The sequence below is a fragment of the Aspergillus nidulans genome, chromosome VII (assembly GCF_000011425.1).
Source record: "Aspergillus nidulans FGSC A4 chromosome VII".
In the NCBI taxonomy this organism is placed as follows: Eukaryota; Fungi; Ascomycota; class Eurotiomycetes; order Eurotiales; family Aspergillaceae; genus Aspergillus; species Aspergillus nidulans.
In genome coordinates, this window is record NC_066263.1 from 2,395,356 (window position 1) to 2,411,681 (window position 16,326).

The 16,326-nt window shown below is 50.2% G+C and overlaps 5 protein-coding genes across 5 annotated transcripts, besides 2 other annotated features; 2 read left to right on the forward strand and 3 right to left on the reverse strand.

Moving 5' to 3' along the window:
- Positions 1-16,326: part of a sequence feature (contig 1.30 489..89802(1)) that runs on past both edges of the window.
- ANIA_01980 (putative GTPase activating protein (Gyp5)) lies at positions 76-2,917 on the reverse strand (the record flags this gene model as incomplete). Its single annotated transcript, XM_654492.1, has 4 exons — positions 76-138; positions 199-1,140; positions 1,204-2,814; positions 2,882-2,917. The coding sequence occupies 4 exons, from the start codon at positions 2,915-2,917 to the stop codon at positions 76-78; spliced, it is 2,652 nt and encodes an 883-aa protein (XP_659584.1).
- On the reverse strand, positions 3,665-4,939 carry ANIA_01981 (Rab geranylgeranyltransferase BET4; the record flags this gene model as incomplete). The annotated part of the gene is made up of 4 exons (XM_654493.1): positions 3,665-4,038; positions 4,121-4,709; positions 4,770-4,877; positions 4,931-4,939. 4 exons carry the CDS (start codon positions 4,937-4,939, stop codon positions 3,665-3,667), a joined length of 1,080 nt encoding a protein of 359 aa, XP_659585.1.
- Positions 5,470-8,237, forward strand: ANIA_01982 (WD40 repeat domain-containing protein; the record flags this gene model as incomplete). Its single annotated transcript, XM_654494.1, has 2 exons — positions 5,470-6,304; positions 6,616-8,237. The coding sequence occupies 2 exons, from the start codon at positions 5,470-5,472 to the stop codon at positions 8,235-8,237; spliced, it is 2,457 nt and encodes an 818-aa protein (XP_659586.1).
- Positions 8,533-11,471, reverse strand: ANIA_01983 (uncharacterized protein). Its single transcript, XM_654495.2, has 2 exons — positions 10,796-11,471; positions 8,533-10,744 (listed from the first exon to the last, which is right to left on the reverse strand). Exons 1-2 carry the CDS (start codon positions 11,347-11,349, stop codon positions 8,761-8,763), a joined length of 2,538 nt encoding a protein of 845 aa, XP_659587.1. The 5' UTR covers positions 11,350-11,471; the 3' UTR covers positions 8,533-8,760.
- On the forward strand, positions 13,457-16,004 carry ANIA_01984 (putative transcription regulator BDF1; the record flags this gene model as incomplete). Its single annotated transcript, XM_654496.1, has 3 exons — positions 13,457-13,560; positions 13,622-15,608; positions 15,669-16,004. 3 exons carry the CDS (start codon positions 13,457-13,459, stop codon positions 16,002-16,004), a joined length of 2,427 nt encoding a protein of 808 aa, XP_659588.1.
- Positions 16,239-16,284: a sequence feature (Short protein (ANIA_11320, CBF85949.1) was converted to a misc_feature.).

Genomic DNA, 16,326 nt, shown 5'->3' on the forward strand with positions numbered 1-16,326 from the left:
AAGGACGCAGTGGACGAAATGTGCATCAGCGGGTTCCAAGATCCAGAAGAGCAAAGTGTAGAATATACACGGGGTCTAATCAAGCGCCTTGCGAATGTCATTCCACTTCTGCTTTTGAGCTTCGTATTGCTCATGGATCTAAGAGTTGTCATATTAGTTCCAGGCCTGCCATGACCATAACAATTGGAATGCTCTTACCTCTGCGTAACTGAGTTTAGCCGCGACAAGCTCCTTCTCCATCTCGGCCATTTGTTCAACCATAGCGCGATTCTCATTCTGCACCTCGACATTCCGTTTCATAATGCGGTCCATTTCAGTCTGTAGTTTCTGTTCCACCTCTGCGGGCTGTTGATCAACCACGATTTTAAGCTCTTTCACCTGCATTCTTAAAGCATCGTTAATATCAGAAAGCTCTTCGTTCTCAACCTTCAGATGGACGACCTCTGAAGCAAGCTGAACGTGTTCCTTGTCGGATGCCTCTGCTTGCTCCTCTAGAAGACGGATGCGAGCACTTTGCGTAGCTACGGTATGCCTCAGATGATTCAATTCGGCTTCACGCTCTTTTTCAGAACGCTCCTTCTCTTCCCACTCAGCAGTGTATGCATTTATTGTCGCTGGGTCAAGAGGAATATCACAGGCGTCCTGGACCATAATGTCGGCACGGTAAATCTCCTTGTCCGCAGCACCTGATGACCCAAAGAACCCTGATTCGAGGATGGATGACGGGGTGGGCTGTTTATCGATATATACATCGAACAATCGATCCTTCAAAAATGCCGTCAGAGGTGCCATGTCCTTCATTGCCAGAAGAGCATCTGAATTTCGACGCATGATTGCAAGGGCAAACTTTAGAATAGTACTTTCCAAGCCTTCTTCGAGAATAAGATCGTATATTCGAAGAACCAGTTGCAACGGAAATCGGTAGGCAAATAAGGTCAGAAACCATTGAGTAGCGTAGAGCTGGGGGTGGACTCCCCGCCGCCGTAAATGACAATACAGGGCAGGCTCGAAATCCTCAAGTAGCCGTTCGAAGATGTATAAGCAACGGTGTAAGCCAGGCATATCCTGGATAAACATTTCCCTCAAACCGTACTGGTTCATGAGTTTTACCAGTAGGGTAAAAGCTTCAGCCTCGTCCATCTGTTTCCAAATCAGTCACCTGGCACTGACAATTAATAGCCTAGACAGAGTCGCAATCCTTACATTGAACAAGAGCGGCATGACAATGAAGTTCATCCCTTGGGCATATCCCACAGCCTCATCATATAGAGCATAAGCCTTACATAGCCCGAAAAGGCCTTCCTGGTTGCCCTGCGAGACGAAGTAACGGGAGTAGCTCGTGCGCGCACCCAGATCTCGTCGAATCGCTTTCTCAAGTTTCTGGAGCTTTTGGAGCGCTGCCGCGTCCTCCTTCGCCTTCTTCTTCCTAGCCGTTTCCTGTGCGACTTGTTCTTTTGCCAACTTCTCAGGATCCTGCTCGTGGGGAGTGCTGGGAGATGAATTACTGTTCGATGGTGCCGCAGAGATAGATCGCTCTGATCGCGTAGACGAACGTGAAGAGGCGGCTGAGTCTCTTTCTGCGCAACCGTTGGCCATGCCATTAGCCCGCGACTTTTCCCTATCCGTACCCCGTGCAATAAGTTCCTTATAAACTTCTTCCAGCTCTAGGTTCCTGCTGTCCGCCAGGATCTGCCAGATGACCCCGCGAATGGTCTGCGGAATTCCTCGTTTGATAGCAGCATTAAGCTCTTCAGAATTTGTCCCTTTCAGAACCTGTGGTCCTTCGTTTACCAGTTGCTGCCAAAGCTCCCAGTCCACGGGTGCAGCTGCGTCACTCGCAGATGCCGAAACCCCAGATACGGTTCCCGGCGGGAGATTCGGATTGACTGTTGAGGTTGGCGGTGTAGAAGGTGAAACTGCTGGAAGCGCGGCCGTAACATCGTTCTCTCCTTCCTCAGGAATACTGGGAGGGCTCGCAACTGAATGGCTGATGCTCGCGCGGCCCGATGTGCGTCCCGACGCAACACTTGCTTCATCAGTCTCCGGGCCATGCCCTTCCTCACGCATCCTGAGCAATTTGAACTGGTCCTTCAAGCTATTTCGCTGGGGCTTTCTGGAACCTACGCTTGAGCCATCCACTTCTAGGTCCTGTGATCGACCAGCAATGTCAGGATTGCTACCAATCGTGGAGATTGAAGCAGCAGTGTTCCGTCGCCCTGACTGTACAGCATCTTTGCTTCCCGTAGAAGCCCGAGAAAGCCAGGCAAAAGGGCTTGTGATTTTTCGAGTCGGAGGCGGTGGGGGTGCGGCGGGGGGTGGGTGCTTATTTTGTGGTGGAGGAGCCCATGGCACGGAGGGGAGACTGCCGGATAACCCCTGGAGGAGAGAGCTCTGCGTGGAGGTGGAGTCCCTGGATGGCAAAGCAGGAGGGGAGCCTAACTCGGTCTCCTGGTTGGACGGGAAATGATCAAGAGAACCATCATTATTGAGGTTGCCAGTCAAATTCACCTCGTCCAGAGATGAGGTGGAAAGCCGATGTGCTGTCAACAAGGGGGACTTCTGTAGTTTTTGTTTGCGGGGAGTAGCCTCAGCCTCAGACTGTCCATCTGCACCAGTTTCATGAAATTCATCATCAGTCTTACTATCGTCGTCAGGGGTTCGTGGGAGCTGGGTTGCCTCTGTGAACTGCGGTGATGTTGCATTAGAAGCGCTCGGGGGGCTGTCCGTCAGGGATCGAGTCGAAGCGCTCTGAGGGATCGAGAGGGAAAGGTTATTAACGGCATTTGGGGCTTCCGAAGAGTCATGGAAGGAGTCCTAATCATGATATAACCCGGTGAGTCTTCCTGGCAACGCATTAAGTAGGAATGAATAACACACGTACCCCTTCGTAGTCTCTGTTCTCTGTTCCTGCGGACATGTTGATGGGTGACCACCAGGGTCAGATAGATACAATCGCGGTTCAGATTCCAACTGAAATCGATAAGAAGGTAACGCGCAGGTACTTAAACAGACGACGCTCTCGAGAACGCCTATTCCATGGCAGGGGTTTCTGAGGAAGCCGAGAGATGGGAAGGAGAGGGAAAGAAGCGGCTTGAGGGGCGGATGTTTGGAATGAGCGCAGAACAGAGGTAGAACGAAATTCTAGCCGTAGTTGAATTACCCAACGCAAAAAAAAAAAAAGAAGCAGGGATTCTGAAACAGACAAGAATGAGCAACAATATGCAATGCAAAGGAGGGGCGTTGGTGGAAGAAGAGTACCAGTTGTGCTCCTGAGGCCAATTATTAGTCTTCATAGCACAGCTGGGGAAAGCTTGGCATCGCTCTAGTATCTACATCTCTCTTTTCCACCCTCTTCTGTATACAGACGCAATCTATGCTATGGCTGGCCTCATTCGCAGGCACTCAGATCGCAGAACCGCCTGTAACAGCACTGCGGCATCCTGATCTTGGCTGGAGCGAACACGCATACCTACCTGCACGGCAATCACCAGTGGGGTTCACCTTGATTCTAGTCGAAGCAGGCTTTTATCATTCTTCCTTGTTCTCACTCGTTCAAGGGAAAGGTACATATAAGTTATCATGGCAAGGAAGCGGCCTCTGACGAGTCCAGTTCTTCGTCCACTCATACTAGGCCCACTCATGAGGCAAGGGAGGAGTTCTTATTTCAGCTGCAGAGTGACTGTTCCAACTCTAGCCACCGTCCTGCCCGCAGGGGATCCAGCTTCTTCAATTCGGACAGCCAGTCTAATACCCGCGTCTTCTGGTCCTCATTTAGCGTTGTTTCTTCCACCCTAGCCTCCAGTGAGGTACAGTCTATAAGCGCCTGGTATAGATACTTGCAGTCTTCCGCCCCATCTAGCATCTCCTGGATCTTCTCGATCTCCCCGCGGATATAGTTCAATCGCTCTGTCTTAGTCAAATTCGGTGTCATTGTATGGCTTGACTTAGTTGGATCAAAGGTACACATCAAGTTCTGGTGATAGAACCATAATGACTGATCATAAGGATCGCACAAGGCGCGATGAATAAGTTCCAGCTCTGTACGCACAACGCTCGTCAGTCGCGAGTCTCACTTTATTGTCTTTGCTTTTTTCGATCAACATGGAAGGTCATTACGTACCGTCGTCAAGAATCTGTTTGCGCTCTTCGTCGCTGGCCGACTTCTCGCTCAGTAACCGCTGGATAAGTTTAGTACGGTAATGCCAGGCAGAGAAGTTGGAGAGGTTGGTGCCGATCATTTTCTTTGCGTATTCAAATTCCGATTCCGTTAGGCTCTTCTCATTCTCTTCATCCGAAGAAAGTCTCTCCAAGGTCTCTACCACAAAGCGTCGGTATCCCCAACCATGAAAGTTGCGGCTGTCCAAATTGAGCATCTTGCCTACAAGGGCAAGCTCTTGCTGCCATACTTTACGGGCGATGGCCTTGGGAAGAAGACGCTTGGCTTCGTCAAGAAGCCACAGTCGATAGTTCCAAATCCAATAGCATTTGGGAAAGCTACGGAGAAGGGGGATCAGAAACTGCAAATCCGTTTGGATTAGGGTCGTGATGCGTTCGATATCGGTCTCCGATGGAAGCTCGGGAACTGCCTGTGAAAACTCATGCAGAAGCACTCGGCGGCGGTAATTCCACATGGTATAGTACTCGGGATTCTTTTTGAGCAATTCAGATAACTTCTGTAATGTCTCCGGCGTGTATTTGCGATTCATGATCTACTCCGCTTGATTAGCGGGCTGCATCTATCCCAAGCAACAAAGTCTTTCACAATCTACCTCCTCGCGAACGACATATTCCAGTTGGCGATATGTCTCGATTTTGCGGAGCTCCTGCTGGCGGGTTTCACCAGTCGCTTCAAGTGAGCTGTGACGGGGAATGCCATGCTGTCGAACGACCGTTAACCATGGCCAAGTCTATCCATGAAAGGGACAATTACACTAGCCATATTAAACACGGGCTACTATCTTGCCTGTGCCACAAATCACGCTCTTCCACTCCTATAAATGGTACTTGACCCGAGCGGTGTCGGAAGGTGTCGGTGAGAAGAGTGGTAGAGCAAGCTCGAGACCTCACCTGGGCTGAGTAGGCAGCTTCCCGATCAAGCGAGTCACGTGTTGTCTGTCAATACAAGCAGCTGCCACTCAACATAGCTTCACGTCGTCCCTTTTCTGTTCCATCATTCCAACTCTTAGCAGCGAATAAGAGTCCCGTGGTGTCCGTAATCTGGTAGTCTTATATCCGGCGGCAGGAGACTCTATTCAGCTTACCAACCCGGTCCGTTCATTTGGATATATTGTTGACTTCAAGTACATAACCACAGCCTCCAACTGATTCCGCACTTATTGTTTCCAGTTGGGCCTGCCATTCGCTGGGACTACCAACGTGGGTTTGACAATGATCGCATCTACAATGCGTTGAACTCAACATATTTGATACACCATTGAACGTTCTCATCACCGGCCATTTCTAGCCCTGATGTCGGATTCTACAGAGCACGATTCAACAATATCGCCTGGCTCAACTGCCGCCTCGAGGGATATAAGACTGGAATACTTCGACTACTTAATTGGCCCATCAACGCTTCAGCCAGACATCTTCAAGCTACAGGGTTGCCCTGATCGTGGCCGAGGGAAGGTGAGAGGCGGCCGACGGATCGCAGCTGTGCGGAGCGATATAAAAGCTTCAGCTTCACCGGACAGGTTTGTCCCATTGCGAGAGCCGATTGACGCCCCATCTACCCCATATAGGGTTGGAAAGGACCCCCAAGATCTGTCACCCGAGGAAAAGCTCTTCCGCCGCCGCTCACCAGGAGAGGACCCTTTCACACCAAAGAAAATTCGAAGAACAAAGAGTGCTACAAGACCCGGCCGTGTCTTTAGCCCACACTTTGGACCTCATCTTGTGGGTGACTCAACTGTATCCGGAAGATCAGTCTCAACTGGGACCAGAGATGGGACGAGACGAGTTAGCAACGGGGCAATTTGGACCGTTGGTGGAACATCAGCTGCTCTAGGTAGACGGTCAACCGTCTCTCCAGATGGCCGTAGGAGCATATTTGCTAGTGGAACCACAGCTCCCATGTATACAGCCAAGTTTCTGCCACAGACTCGCTCTTCAACAGAGGACCGCTTGACATATGAGTCTAGGATTGCTCTTGCACTGGAGATTGATACTGCATCGAAAGTCCTCAGCAACTCCAAGCTCATGTCGATATCTGACCCTCTACCAAGCCCATCATCTCCAGCGTTCGATCGACTCTCACCACTGGTATGGAAAGACAATGCTTGGAGGAGGGTAGAGCGCGGTCAATGTAAGTCTCAAATTTCTTTTCTTCCGAGTAGGAAGACAAGCGGTCTCATCCATACTCACTTTCCATCTTTGTCCTCTTCTTTCGGCATATGAGCAATCTCAGGCAGCAGAATGGCCCTTCGTCGACTTCCTTCTCTTAACTTTCATGTATTTCAAACCCATAAAACACCATGACTTCTGTATAGCGTAAGACTGCTGTCAATGTATTTCTCGCATTGATTTCTCCATCTCCTTCACCACAGGAATGGAAGGAGCTGACATAAACTGAAACAAAAGGGGAACCCAGTTCGAAAAAGGATAAAAACACTATAGTTCCGAGTCTTCCCTTTCGAACTCTGGATGCTCCTCTCCTGCGTGACGACTTCTACTGTTCGACGTTGGCATACTCCAGCATCGCTGGGACTCTTGCTGTTGGATTAGGGCACCGCGTTTACCTATGGTCTGAGGCTTTCGGCGTGCAGCATCCGCCACTCGGGGAACATGACCCCTCGAATTATGTGACATCTCTGTCATTCTCGTCCGAGAATGGCGGTAGAAGTATTTTGGCTGTGGGTAGGAAGTCCGGCATGCTGAGCTTGTGGAGCACATTCGACTCGGATGTGCGCTTCGAAATCAGCCATTCAAGCACTATTACGTGCGTTGCGTTTAAACAGACAAAGTCAAGAAGGGTTTCAGAAAGGTTTGAAGACACTGAAGTGGATGCAGAAGATCTTGCAGTGGGAGATGATCTTGGAAATATTTGGTACTACTCGGTAGAATGGCCAGATGAGGAAGCAAGAGACCGGTTTGGCTGGCATGGTAGAGTCACCCTGCTCGCCAAGATATCAGCTCATACGCAGCAGATATGCGGCATCGCATGGTCACCAGACGGGGCCTATCTGGCTACTGGCGGCAATGACAACGCCTGCTTATTATTCGAACTCTCGAACATCATCCCTGCGCGGGAGCTTGGTGTTTCTTCTAGAACGTGCTTGCCACATCAGAATTGCCATCCTGAAGGCATCAATTGCCCCAATTCGTTTACTTGTTTTGCTGCAAATGCTAGCCGACGGCTATTTAATCAGCGTAATTTGCTGAGCAATTTGCTTCCAACATGGACTTCTTCTCGCACAAGATCGTTGTCATCTTCTCTTCCTTCAGTCTTGACCCATACCGGATCAGTCGTTTCCGGAGGTGACCGAACTGTCTTTGTCCCAGCAAATCGCCAAAAGCATAGATTGACCCATGCCGCAGCCGTTAAGGCTATTGCGTTTGCTCCGTGGCAGCCATCTTTATTAGCCACTGGAGGGGGCTCCAACGACCGGGCTATTCATTTCTTTCATACTCCCTCAGGTGCATGTTTGGCTACCATCAACGTGTACGCTCAGGTCACTAGTCTTATCTGGAGTAAAACGCGAAGAGAGCTGGTTGCAACGTTTGGGTTCGCGCAACCGGAACATCCGTTTCGAATAGCTATCTTTGCATGGCCGAGCTGTGAACAGATTGCAGCAATACCCTGGGGGCCTCATGGTACTAGCTGGGATAGACCCTCCAACGATACTGTTGTCGATTGCGGACGCGCACTTTGTGCTGTTAGCTACCCTGGAAGGCCTCCCACATATATTGTCGACGACTTAGATATACCCGAAGAAGCCTCAAGTTCCACTTCGCAAGCCCAGGGTAACCAAGCGCGAGAAGACAGAGCAAGGGTAACTCGGCGTCTGACGGGGAGGGGAGTGGTGCGTCCCAGGGCCAAAGAAGGCGGCCTGTGGTGCTCACGCACAGTGGAAGAAGGGTGCATTATTGTAGCATCCAGTGACCAAAGCGTCAAATTCCATGAGGTATGGAGTAGCTCGGCCAGTCATAAATCCTCAACGTCCGGCCCGTATGGAGGTAGTGAAATTCTCGAAGGGCTGGAAGGGCTTGAGAATCCGGGGCGAGAGATTATTCGTTAGGGTCAGCTTGGGAGTATCAGGGGAGTATTAGGACTATTTTTATTGAAATCGTTGTTAAGGAGACGTCACGGGTCAGTCTATTCTTAGGAAGACTCATGCCTGCCCTTCATTTGTGGCCTAATTCCAAGGGCGAGACCACCCCAGGCGTTGTCGAATCAAGAAATTGAATTATTTCACACTCTTTGCGATAGAACAGGTATTCAGTTGTGGTGTACAGTACGAAGCTGGTACAATATATGCAAGCATGTGGGTCAAACGCAGAAGCTCAGAACAGTCGTAGGATCTATGCCCAGAAATCAGGATCTTTCCCACCCGTTCCAGATTTAGAGAATTTGAATATAGAACAACTGGATGGAGACAGAGAGAAAATAGAAAAAAAAATGTAGATGCCTTCTCCCTATACTTTTTTGTGCGCACATCGGATAATGAAAAACAGGAACGGCGGAGGAAGCCAACAACGATCCAAAGTGCTCTCCGCAAGAGAAAAATAGAACAGGGTATAAATCTAGGGATTGAAAGTAGTCTATTTCCTTCCTGACCCAGCCTGTTTCTTCCCTTTTCTACCTCCTTGGCTTAACCTGGCCTTCTTTGACGGTGGAGGCCGCGAGAGATTATCTACCTCTGAGTCGTCGTCCTCCGTATCCGCGATGAAATCCGCAATGGACCCGGCGCTGTCCGCATCCTCATCTTCATCATCGTCCTCGTCGTCATTAGGGGATTCCTCGGCATCTGAAGAGCCGGCGGACTCTTCAGCTTCGACGTCGAAAATGGCGCTAGGGCCTTCTTCGTCTTCTTCTTCCTCGTCTTCTTCGTCGTCCTCGCTTCCTGCATCTTCGTCTTCGTCGATCATGGAGATATCGGTCTGGTCGCGAATTGCCTTTGTCCGGGGCGTGTCAATGTTCTTTGTTGCCTCAGCGTCGCTATCTTCAACCTCGTCCTCATCATAGCCTTCAACGTAGATTACATTCTCCTCGTCTTCGCTGTCCATGTGGTCTGCGTTTTCGCGGAGCGACTGGCGGAGGCCAAGCTGGGCGTCTAACATGTCTAGTTTGCCCTTGAGCAAGAGAAGAGAGGAGAGGGTTGAGGAGCGCTGGTCCATTACTTTGAATAGAGTGGACATCTGCTTGAGGAGATCCTTGTTTCCTGCCAAGGCTCCTCCGTGCGCGATACAAGTCCATTGTACCCAGACAAGCAAGTGGCCATATCGACCAGGGCGGGCGGAGAGGCGCTCGGCAAGTCTTTGCAAAAGGGTTGCAGCCAGGGGAGAATCGAGACGTTGGATGGTGGTGCGGATGGTGCCGGAGTCGCCCGTGTGAAAGCAGGCTTCCAACATGTCGTTGTCATTTGTCTTGAGGGACTGTGAGAGGACGGTAGAGAGGGAGACTCCGGAGGGGATTTGCTGGACTGTTGTGATAGGCTTTCCGGGGATGAGGGACCGCGTGTGCACATCGTCTTCTAGTTCGGCTTCGACGTCGATTTCTTCGGCAGCGTGTGCTCTCATGAGTTCTCCGAAAGATGGCTCAGCACCCGTCTCTTCTTCGTCATCTTCGTCCTCATTTTCCGCACCTGATTCTGCAGCGTTCTGCATTTCCACGTCGCTCCCGGCCTTTTCCTCGTCCTGCGCAGCTGGTTCCCTCTGTTGCTTGAATCCGTCATCGTTTTCGGAGTCCACTTCGCTCTCATCTTCAGAAACCGCATCTTGTTTGGAGTCCTCCATGTTGACGTCGTCATCAGCAAGATCACCTTGCTCGACGACTATCTTCTTCTCATTGACGTGGCTTTCGTTTGCATTCTTCATTCCGTTAGTCGTCGCTGATTGAAGGATGGAGCTAGATTTGGTCTTCGAAATAGTCTTCACGCCCGTAAAAGCCAGCTCGTCGGTTTCCTCGTTAAGCCACCTTACTCGCTCGAATAATGGAATGATACCTCCCTGTGCCCATGCAACGAGCAGGTCAGGACCCTGGAACGACACGGCAACGACAGGAACTAAATCGTCCGACTCAGAGGCCTTAATTATTCTGAGCGAGGCCTCCGCTCGCCTCGTCATTTGCATAGATCGCGCCTTCAGACTGGAACCTTTTGATCCTTCAAGGCCCTGAGGTCGGACGAATGGCCGCGCAAAGAGTTCAATAGTACCATCTTGAGTAACAGCCGCAAGAACTTGTTTCTCCAGCGCTAGTTTGGCTTCCGTACCCTGCGTCTTATATATCGATAGTGAAGTTACTTCTTTTTCAGCCACAAGGTTCATCGTAAGCTGTCCGCTTTTCGGGTCGAAGACGTTTATATACCGATCATTATCCGATGCTAGGAACAGCCCATCAGAGATGGAGCTTGTCGAGGATGTGATGATTGTCTTTATTGAGTTTCGCATCGCAGGAAACTTGATAGGAGATTCATCTTCGAGATTCACAATGTGGGGTGTTTGAGATGCACAGATGACAGGCGGGTTAGAGGCGAGCGGGCGGGACAGAGTAGTGAATGCAGAGGTAGTAGAAAGGCTGATCACTCTTTTATTTCAGTTAGCTTAATAGCAGCTCGTCATATCAGGCAACCCTTACCTTGTCCTTTGGCCGGTGACAAGATCCCACTGTACCAGCTTGTTGTCCCCACCGATACTCCAACCTTCCTGAGGCCTATCTGCTGTAAACTTGAAGTCCTTTACTCCTCCTGTATGCCCACCGGCAAGAGTTCCGACAATCTTATCTTCGGCAGGCGAGAACATGCGGATATCAGACGCGTTGGTACCGAAGGCAACCACTACATCGCCTTGGTCGAGTTCGGCTGTCCCATTAACGTCGGAAGGGCGCTTTCTCTTCCTCTTTGACTGATCTCGTCGGCCATAGTAATGACCCCAGTCCAACGACGTTACTAGTTCCTTCGGGCCCAAAACATGCTCGCATTGTAACCGGCCGGTGTTTGTATCGTGAATGCGAAGATTTTGACCTTCAAGACCCTGGATCACGGATGCGAACAAGGCCAATTGAAAGCCAGAAGGGGCGAAGGCCGCCCTCAGTATCGATGACTTATTTCCTGTGTTTGTAGAGTCCGCGACTGCGAGAGCCGCCGCGGAAGAGGTCTTCGAGGCAGGCTTTTGGTTTGACTTTTTGGCCATCCTCAATCGAGTCTATGCACGATAAACTTGAAACAATGAAGAACGAAGACCATTCAAGAGCCCCAGTTGGCGAAACAATAGTTCTAGCTTAGCTTCGACTGGGAGCGACACCTAGACGTTGGATGCTAATGGTAGTCGGCCGTCTCTCTTGTAGCAAGGAAAGAAAAAAAGTTCTGTAAAGCCTGGTCGCCCGCTATATGCGCTTTTCCTAGTTTGGTTTAGTCTAAGCCGAATTTGTCTTATCTAATCATATAGCTTTCTACTGTATATTCATGCTCTACTTATGAGTCCATAAACCATTCATCTCTTTCTATGTGATTAGCAGCAAGTACTTGTGCACTTAGCTGTCTGCTGCTGGCGAATGCACTGCTTTAATAATGACTCTCTAATGAATAACCGGCAGATGCCTCGCCGCAATCATGCCAGCACCACTCGCAACAGCCACCTTTTTTGCAAGCTAAGCCTAGAATTCACTGAAATTCGTTGCCTGATGTTGCTTACAATGCGAGCTGCATTTAGCCCCAAACAGGAGCTGTATTGTTGCTGCAGTTCCTGTTATTCACGCTCTTCTGCGACCCGGATACCTAGAGTCTGAGTCTGGTATGGAAAAAGCATGTCTAGGTTCTCTATTTATCAGCGACCTTGGGTTTAATTCTTTTCGACATCCATCATATTATCTACAAGGAGGCCATGACAGAGTACAAGCAGGGTACGGATTGATTGCACCTTCAACGCTACACGCTAGGCCACATCCGATGCAAGGGAGGGTTCAGGGCTGAACCCTGGGGTACGGAATCAGCGGATCAGCAGTTACCACATGCATACCGCCCCTGGAGCAGGTAACAATCGCTATGCTCGGGCCTGGGCTTCGCAACCAAACGCAAGATGACTGCTTGTATGCAAATCCCACCATGATTGCCTAACATATTTAGGTATGTCATTTCGTTCTCACTTCCTCTCGGTAGCACAAGTGGTGACTCTACCGCATTCACGGACATATCGAGTTCCCATCCAGGTTTTGACAAGATTGTAAGTCCTGGTACGATGATTGTATGATTTTCTCGTCTTGCAGAGGGATTTGTCCCTTTTCTTTTGCGTGTTTTCCAGGCGTTTCCGACAAAGGGGAATCTGGTATCAAGACCCACTCATAAGGTTGCCCGGAGCCAATAGCAAGTAGCAAGCTACAGAACGCGTCATCCGGCGACCAATCACGGCCTGCTGAATGGCTTGAGCTAGGATTGTTTGGGCTAGCGTCTCGGATGGAGTTTTTAATGTTCGCGACGCGCCGCCGTACTTAAGGGAATCCGCTCCCAGGCTGATTTTCTCAGTCTCTGTTTCTGGAGCTGACTGCGAATTTCCTTTTTACCCGTCTTTTTACCTGACCGCCCTTTTTTCAACCCTGTCTCCTCCAGGGATCCCTCCCACCGCCTTCTTCATAATTCACATAGCCCAGGCTCCTCAGAACTTAGCGCGTCCTATTTCGCGTCAAGATTCATCAGCCACAGCGGCCAACATACCCCTAAAATTTCTTTCTCACCAGCAAAGGGAAGACTAAAACCTTGGGTGCTCCATCTCAAGTTTCTTATTCAGTCGCATCGCCTGCTATTCATTGCCTCACTTGTGGCACGTGAAACTGCCGGTTGTCCCTTTCAACTTGCTCTTATCGTGACCTCATTTGCACCTTCCCTCTTTGGTTTCGCTGAGTCATACATTTCCGTCCACGTGACCACGAGGCTGCGCTGCTTGGCAAGATAAATTCCTCTTTCTTGTCGCATTCTCCACTCCCGACTTGCGAACACATCTCATCCATTCTGTCCTGTATCTTCCCTTCTCGCTCTCGTCTCGTCGCTACCTCTGTGACTGCCAGGTCAGCGATTCTTCTAGCGTCTTCTGTCATCTAATCGGTGTTTTATCTTTCGCCACTGCTTCGAATCGATACAGTTAGTCTGGTAGCGCGCTCTTTACCTATCCAGTTGATATCTGTTGTTGTCGTTTTCTAAACCAATCCCGATAACTGGGCCCGGCTTCTGCTACACGCCTCGCCGCCGTTAGACTTTCGTATTGCGCTCTCTTGTGACGGGAGGGCCTGGATTATACCTACAACCTGATGGCGACGCCGCCTCCTGAGGCACCCTCTGTTCTAAAAGAGGGAAAGCCTCAACTGCCGCCGTCGCCAAATGGAGACTCATCTTCTGACTTCGATCGCGCAGGGTATGTGCTCCCGTTATTCTTAGAGCGTGTTGAGCCGCAGTTGTGTTAACTTCCTCCCCAGTGTACAGCCTCCGGTGACTGACTCCATTCCGATCCCGCCGACCGACGGAGCTAAAACAACTGAGAAAGATGCCAAGAATATTAGTATGAATGGTCATGCCTCTGGGCAGGAGAATGGTATCGTGAACACCGCTTCCCCTCCCAAGTCACCTGCGCCTCCAGCCACAACCACCAGCATCGCACAAGATGGACCAGTTGCTGGGAACTCAGCGGTAGATGACAAACCAGCCACTCCTGGCAACGTGCCGAAACAGCCGACCAACGGCGCTGGTGCAGACGACAATAGCTCCAAGGCCACACCCTTGTCGCAAAGCATCCCGCAAGATTCATCCGCTACACCAGCTGGTGTGCAGTCACCACAAAGCACTGCTGCGGTCAAAACCGAGCTTCCTCATCATCCCCATGCTGCTGTGCAGCCCGAAAAACCTTCCACCGTAGATGTTTCCTCTGCAGCAAACGCGCAACCTTCGCCAGCTATTGACCAGGAGATGCGGGATGCACCCGCTTCACCAACGAAGCTCTCGAGGGAGCGCGAGGTTGAACCGAACGATGAACCTTCCGCGAAGCGTACGAAGATCGATACTCAAGGATCCGCCGAACTCAAGGCTCCGGAATTACCAACACCAGTCACAGATACACCAATGACTACGGGAAATGGTGACGGCCCTCTCACAAGGGTACAGCATAGGTTCCTTGTCAAAGCCATTCAAAGTCTGAAGCGTCTGCACGACGCGCGGTTCTACAAGGAGCCCGTTGATCCCGTCAAAATGGCTATTCCGACTTATTTTGACGTCATCAAGGAGCCAATGGATTTGGGTACCATCGAACAGAAACTGAAGAACAATGTGTACACGTCACCGCAGAGCGTTTTCAACGATTTTGAGCTTATGGTTCGGAATGCGCACGTTTTCAATGGACCCGATCACATTGTCTCCGTTGAGGGTAAAAGGCTCCAAGCCACATTCGAGAAGCAGATGCTGAATCTGCCCAAGGCTGACGAAGTGGAGGAAAAGAAGCCTAAGAAAGCTGCGTCGTCCAAAACCTCTAACGCTCGTCGAGATCCTCGGCCGTCAGCTGGATCGAATGCAGTACGTCCAACAGGTGGATCACCCCAGGCTACAACTTTTGCCTTGGGACCCGAGGGACTGCCTCTTATTCGGAGAGATTCTACGAATGCCGATGGCCGCCCCAAGCGTTCCATCCACCCTCCCAAGCGCGACCTGCCATATTCAACAAAGCCAAAAAAGAAGAAGTTCCAATGGGAGCTAAAGTTTTGTCGAGAAGTCCTCGATGAATTACATAAGACCAAACACTACTCGTATGCTTTCCCGTTTTATTACCCTGTGGACCCGGTCGCCTTGAACATTCCCACATACCACAGCATCATTAAGAAGCCCATGGATCTTTCCACTGTCAGCTCCAAACTTAATACCGGTCAGTATGAGAATGCGAAAGAGTTTGAGATGGACATACGCCAGATCATGAAGAATTGCTTCAAGTTCAATCTTAAAGGCGATCCCATTTACATGGCCGGTGAGAAGTTAGAGGAAGTTTTCAATGCCAAATGGGCACAGAAGGAAAGTTATCTAGCAGCTCACGAACCTCCTCCGGAGCAACACAGTGCAGCCTCATCCTCGGAAGAAAGTGATGAAGACGAGGAAGGGAGTGACGATGAGGAAGATGAAGCGATCAACAGACTGAAGCAACAGATTGCCGATATGTCTCAGCAGCTGGAAGCGATGACCCAAAAGAAGAAGAAGACTCCACCGAAGAAGGCAAAGTCGAAAAAGAAGGATAGCAAAAAGGTTGGGGCTACTGGCGCTGGCAGAAAAGACAAGAAAGGTGGCGGGAAGTCATCGAAGCCCGAGAAACCACGCTATGTCTCGTACCATGATAAACAGATTATTTCAAACGGAATCAGCAGTCTTCCTGATAAGAAAATGCAGGAGGCACTCAAGATCATTCAGAGTAACGTTCCGGCTCTTAAGGTATGATATTTCCCGCAAGCAAACTGGTCTCGCATATCATGAACTGACTGTTTTTGGAAGGGTACACAAGAGACTGAAATTGAGCTCGACATTGATGAACTTCCCAATGATGTTCTTTGGATGCTGCTCAAGTTCGTGAAGAAAAACGCACCTCATGTAGTTGAGGAGGACGAGGCCTCCTCGCCAGTTGCCCCCAATGCTGCACCACCCAAACCGAAGAAGAACAAGCCCATGAGCAAGTACGAACAGGAAGCTCAGATTAATATGCTCGAAAGCAACCTCTCACGCTTCCAAGGGGGTGGGCACGGTCGCTCTCCCGAACCAGTTCCTTCACTCGAGGCCAATGATAGCAGTGGTGACTCTGAGGATGATTCTGAAGAAAGCGAAGAAGAGTAAACCTTCGATGGCCAGTCGCACAACCTGCGTTGCATAATCAATTCGCTCGCACTTTTTGTCCTCCCTCTTTCTCTGAATCTCATCTTGACGGATTGATCGGTCTTCGCCCTAAAAGCCACATGGTGCCAGCCGGCTAAGCTCGACTCTCCATACGTTTTTCATCTGCCTTACCTTTTTTTACGACTCCGGATCTGATTCACATATCGCGCGTTGAAATTTCTTGTACATAAGCGTTCACTTTTTCAGCGCGTCGGGGGGGGTTTGCTCGGACTCATTTGTCCTTTTCTTTGATTCAAATCACGGTACTTCCATGCAGAATGGT

Coding starts and splice junctions, on each gene's coding strand:
- ANIA_01983 (XM_654495.2), bottom strand. CDS start 11,349: ATGGCCAAAAAGTCAAACCAAAAGCCTGCCTCGAAGACCTCTTCCGCG. Junction 10,745..10,795: donor GTCACCGGCCAAAGGACAAG/GTAAGGGTTGCC, acceptor CTGAAATAAAAG/AGTGATCAGCCTTTCTACTA.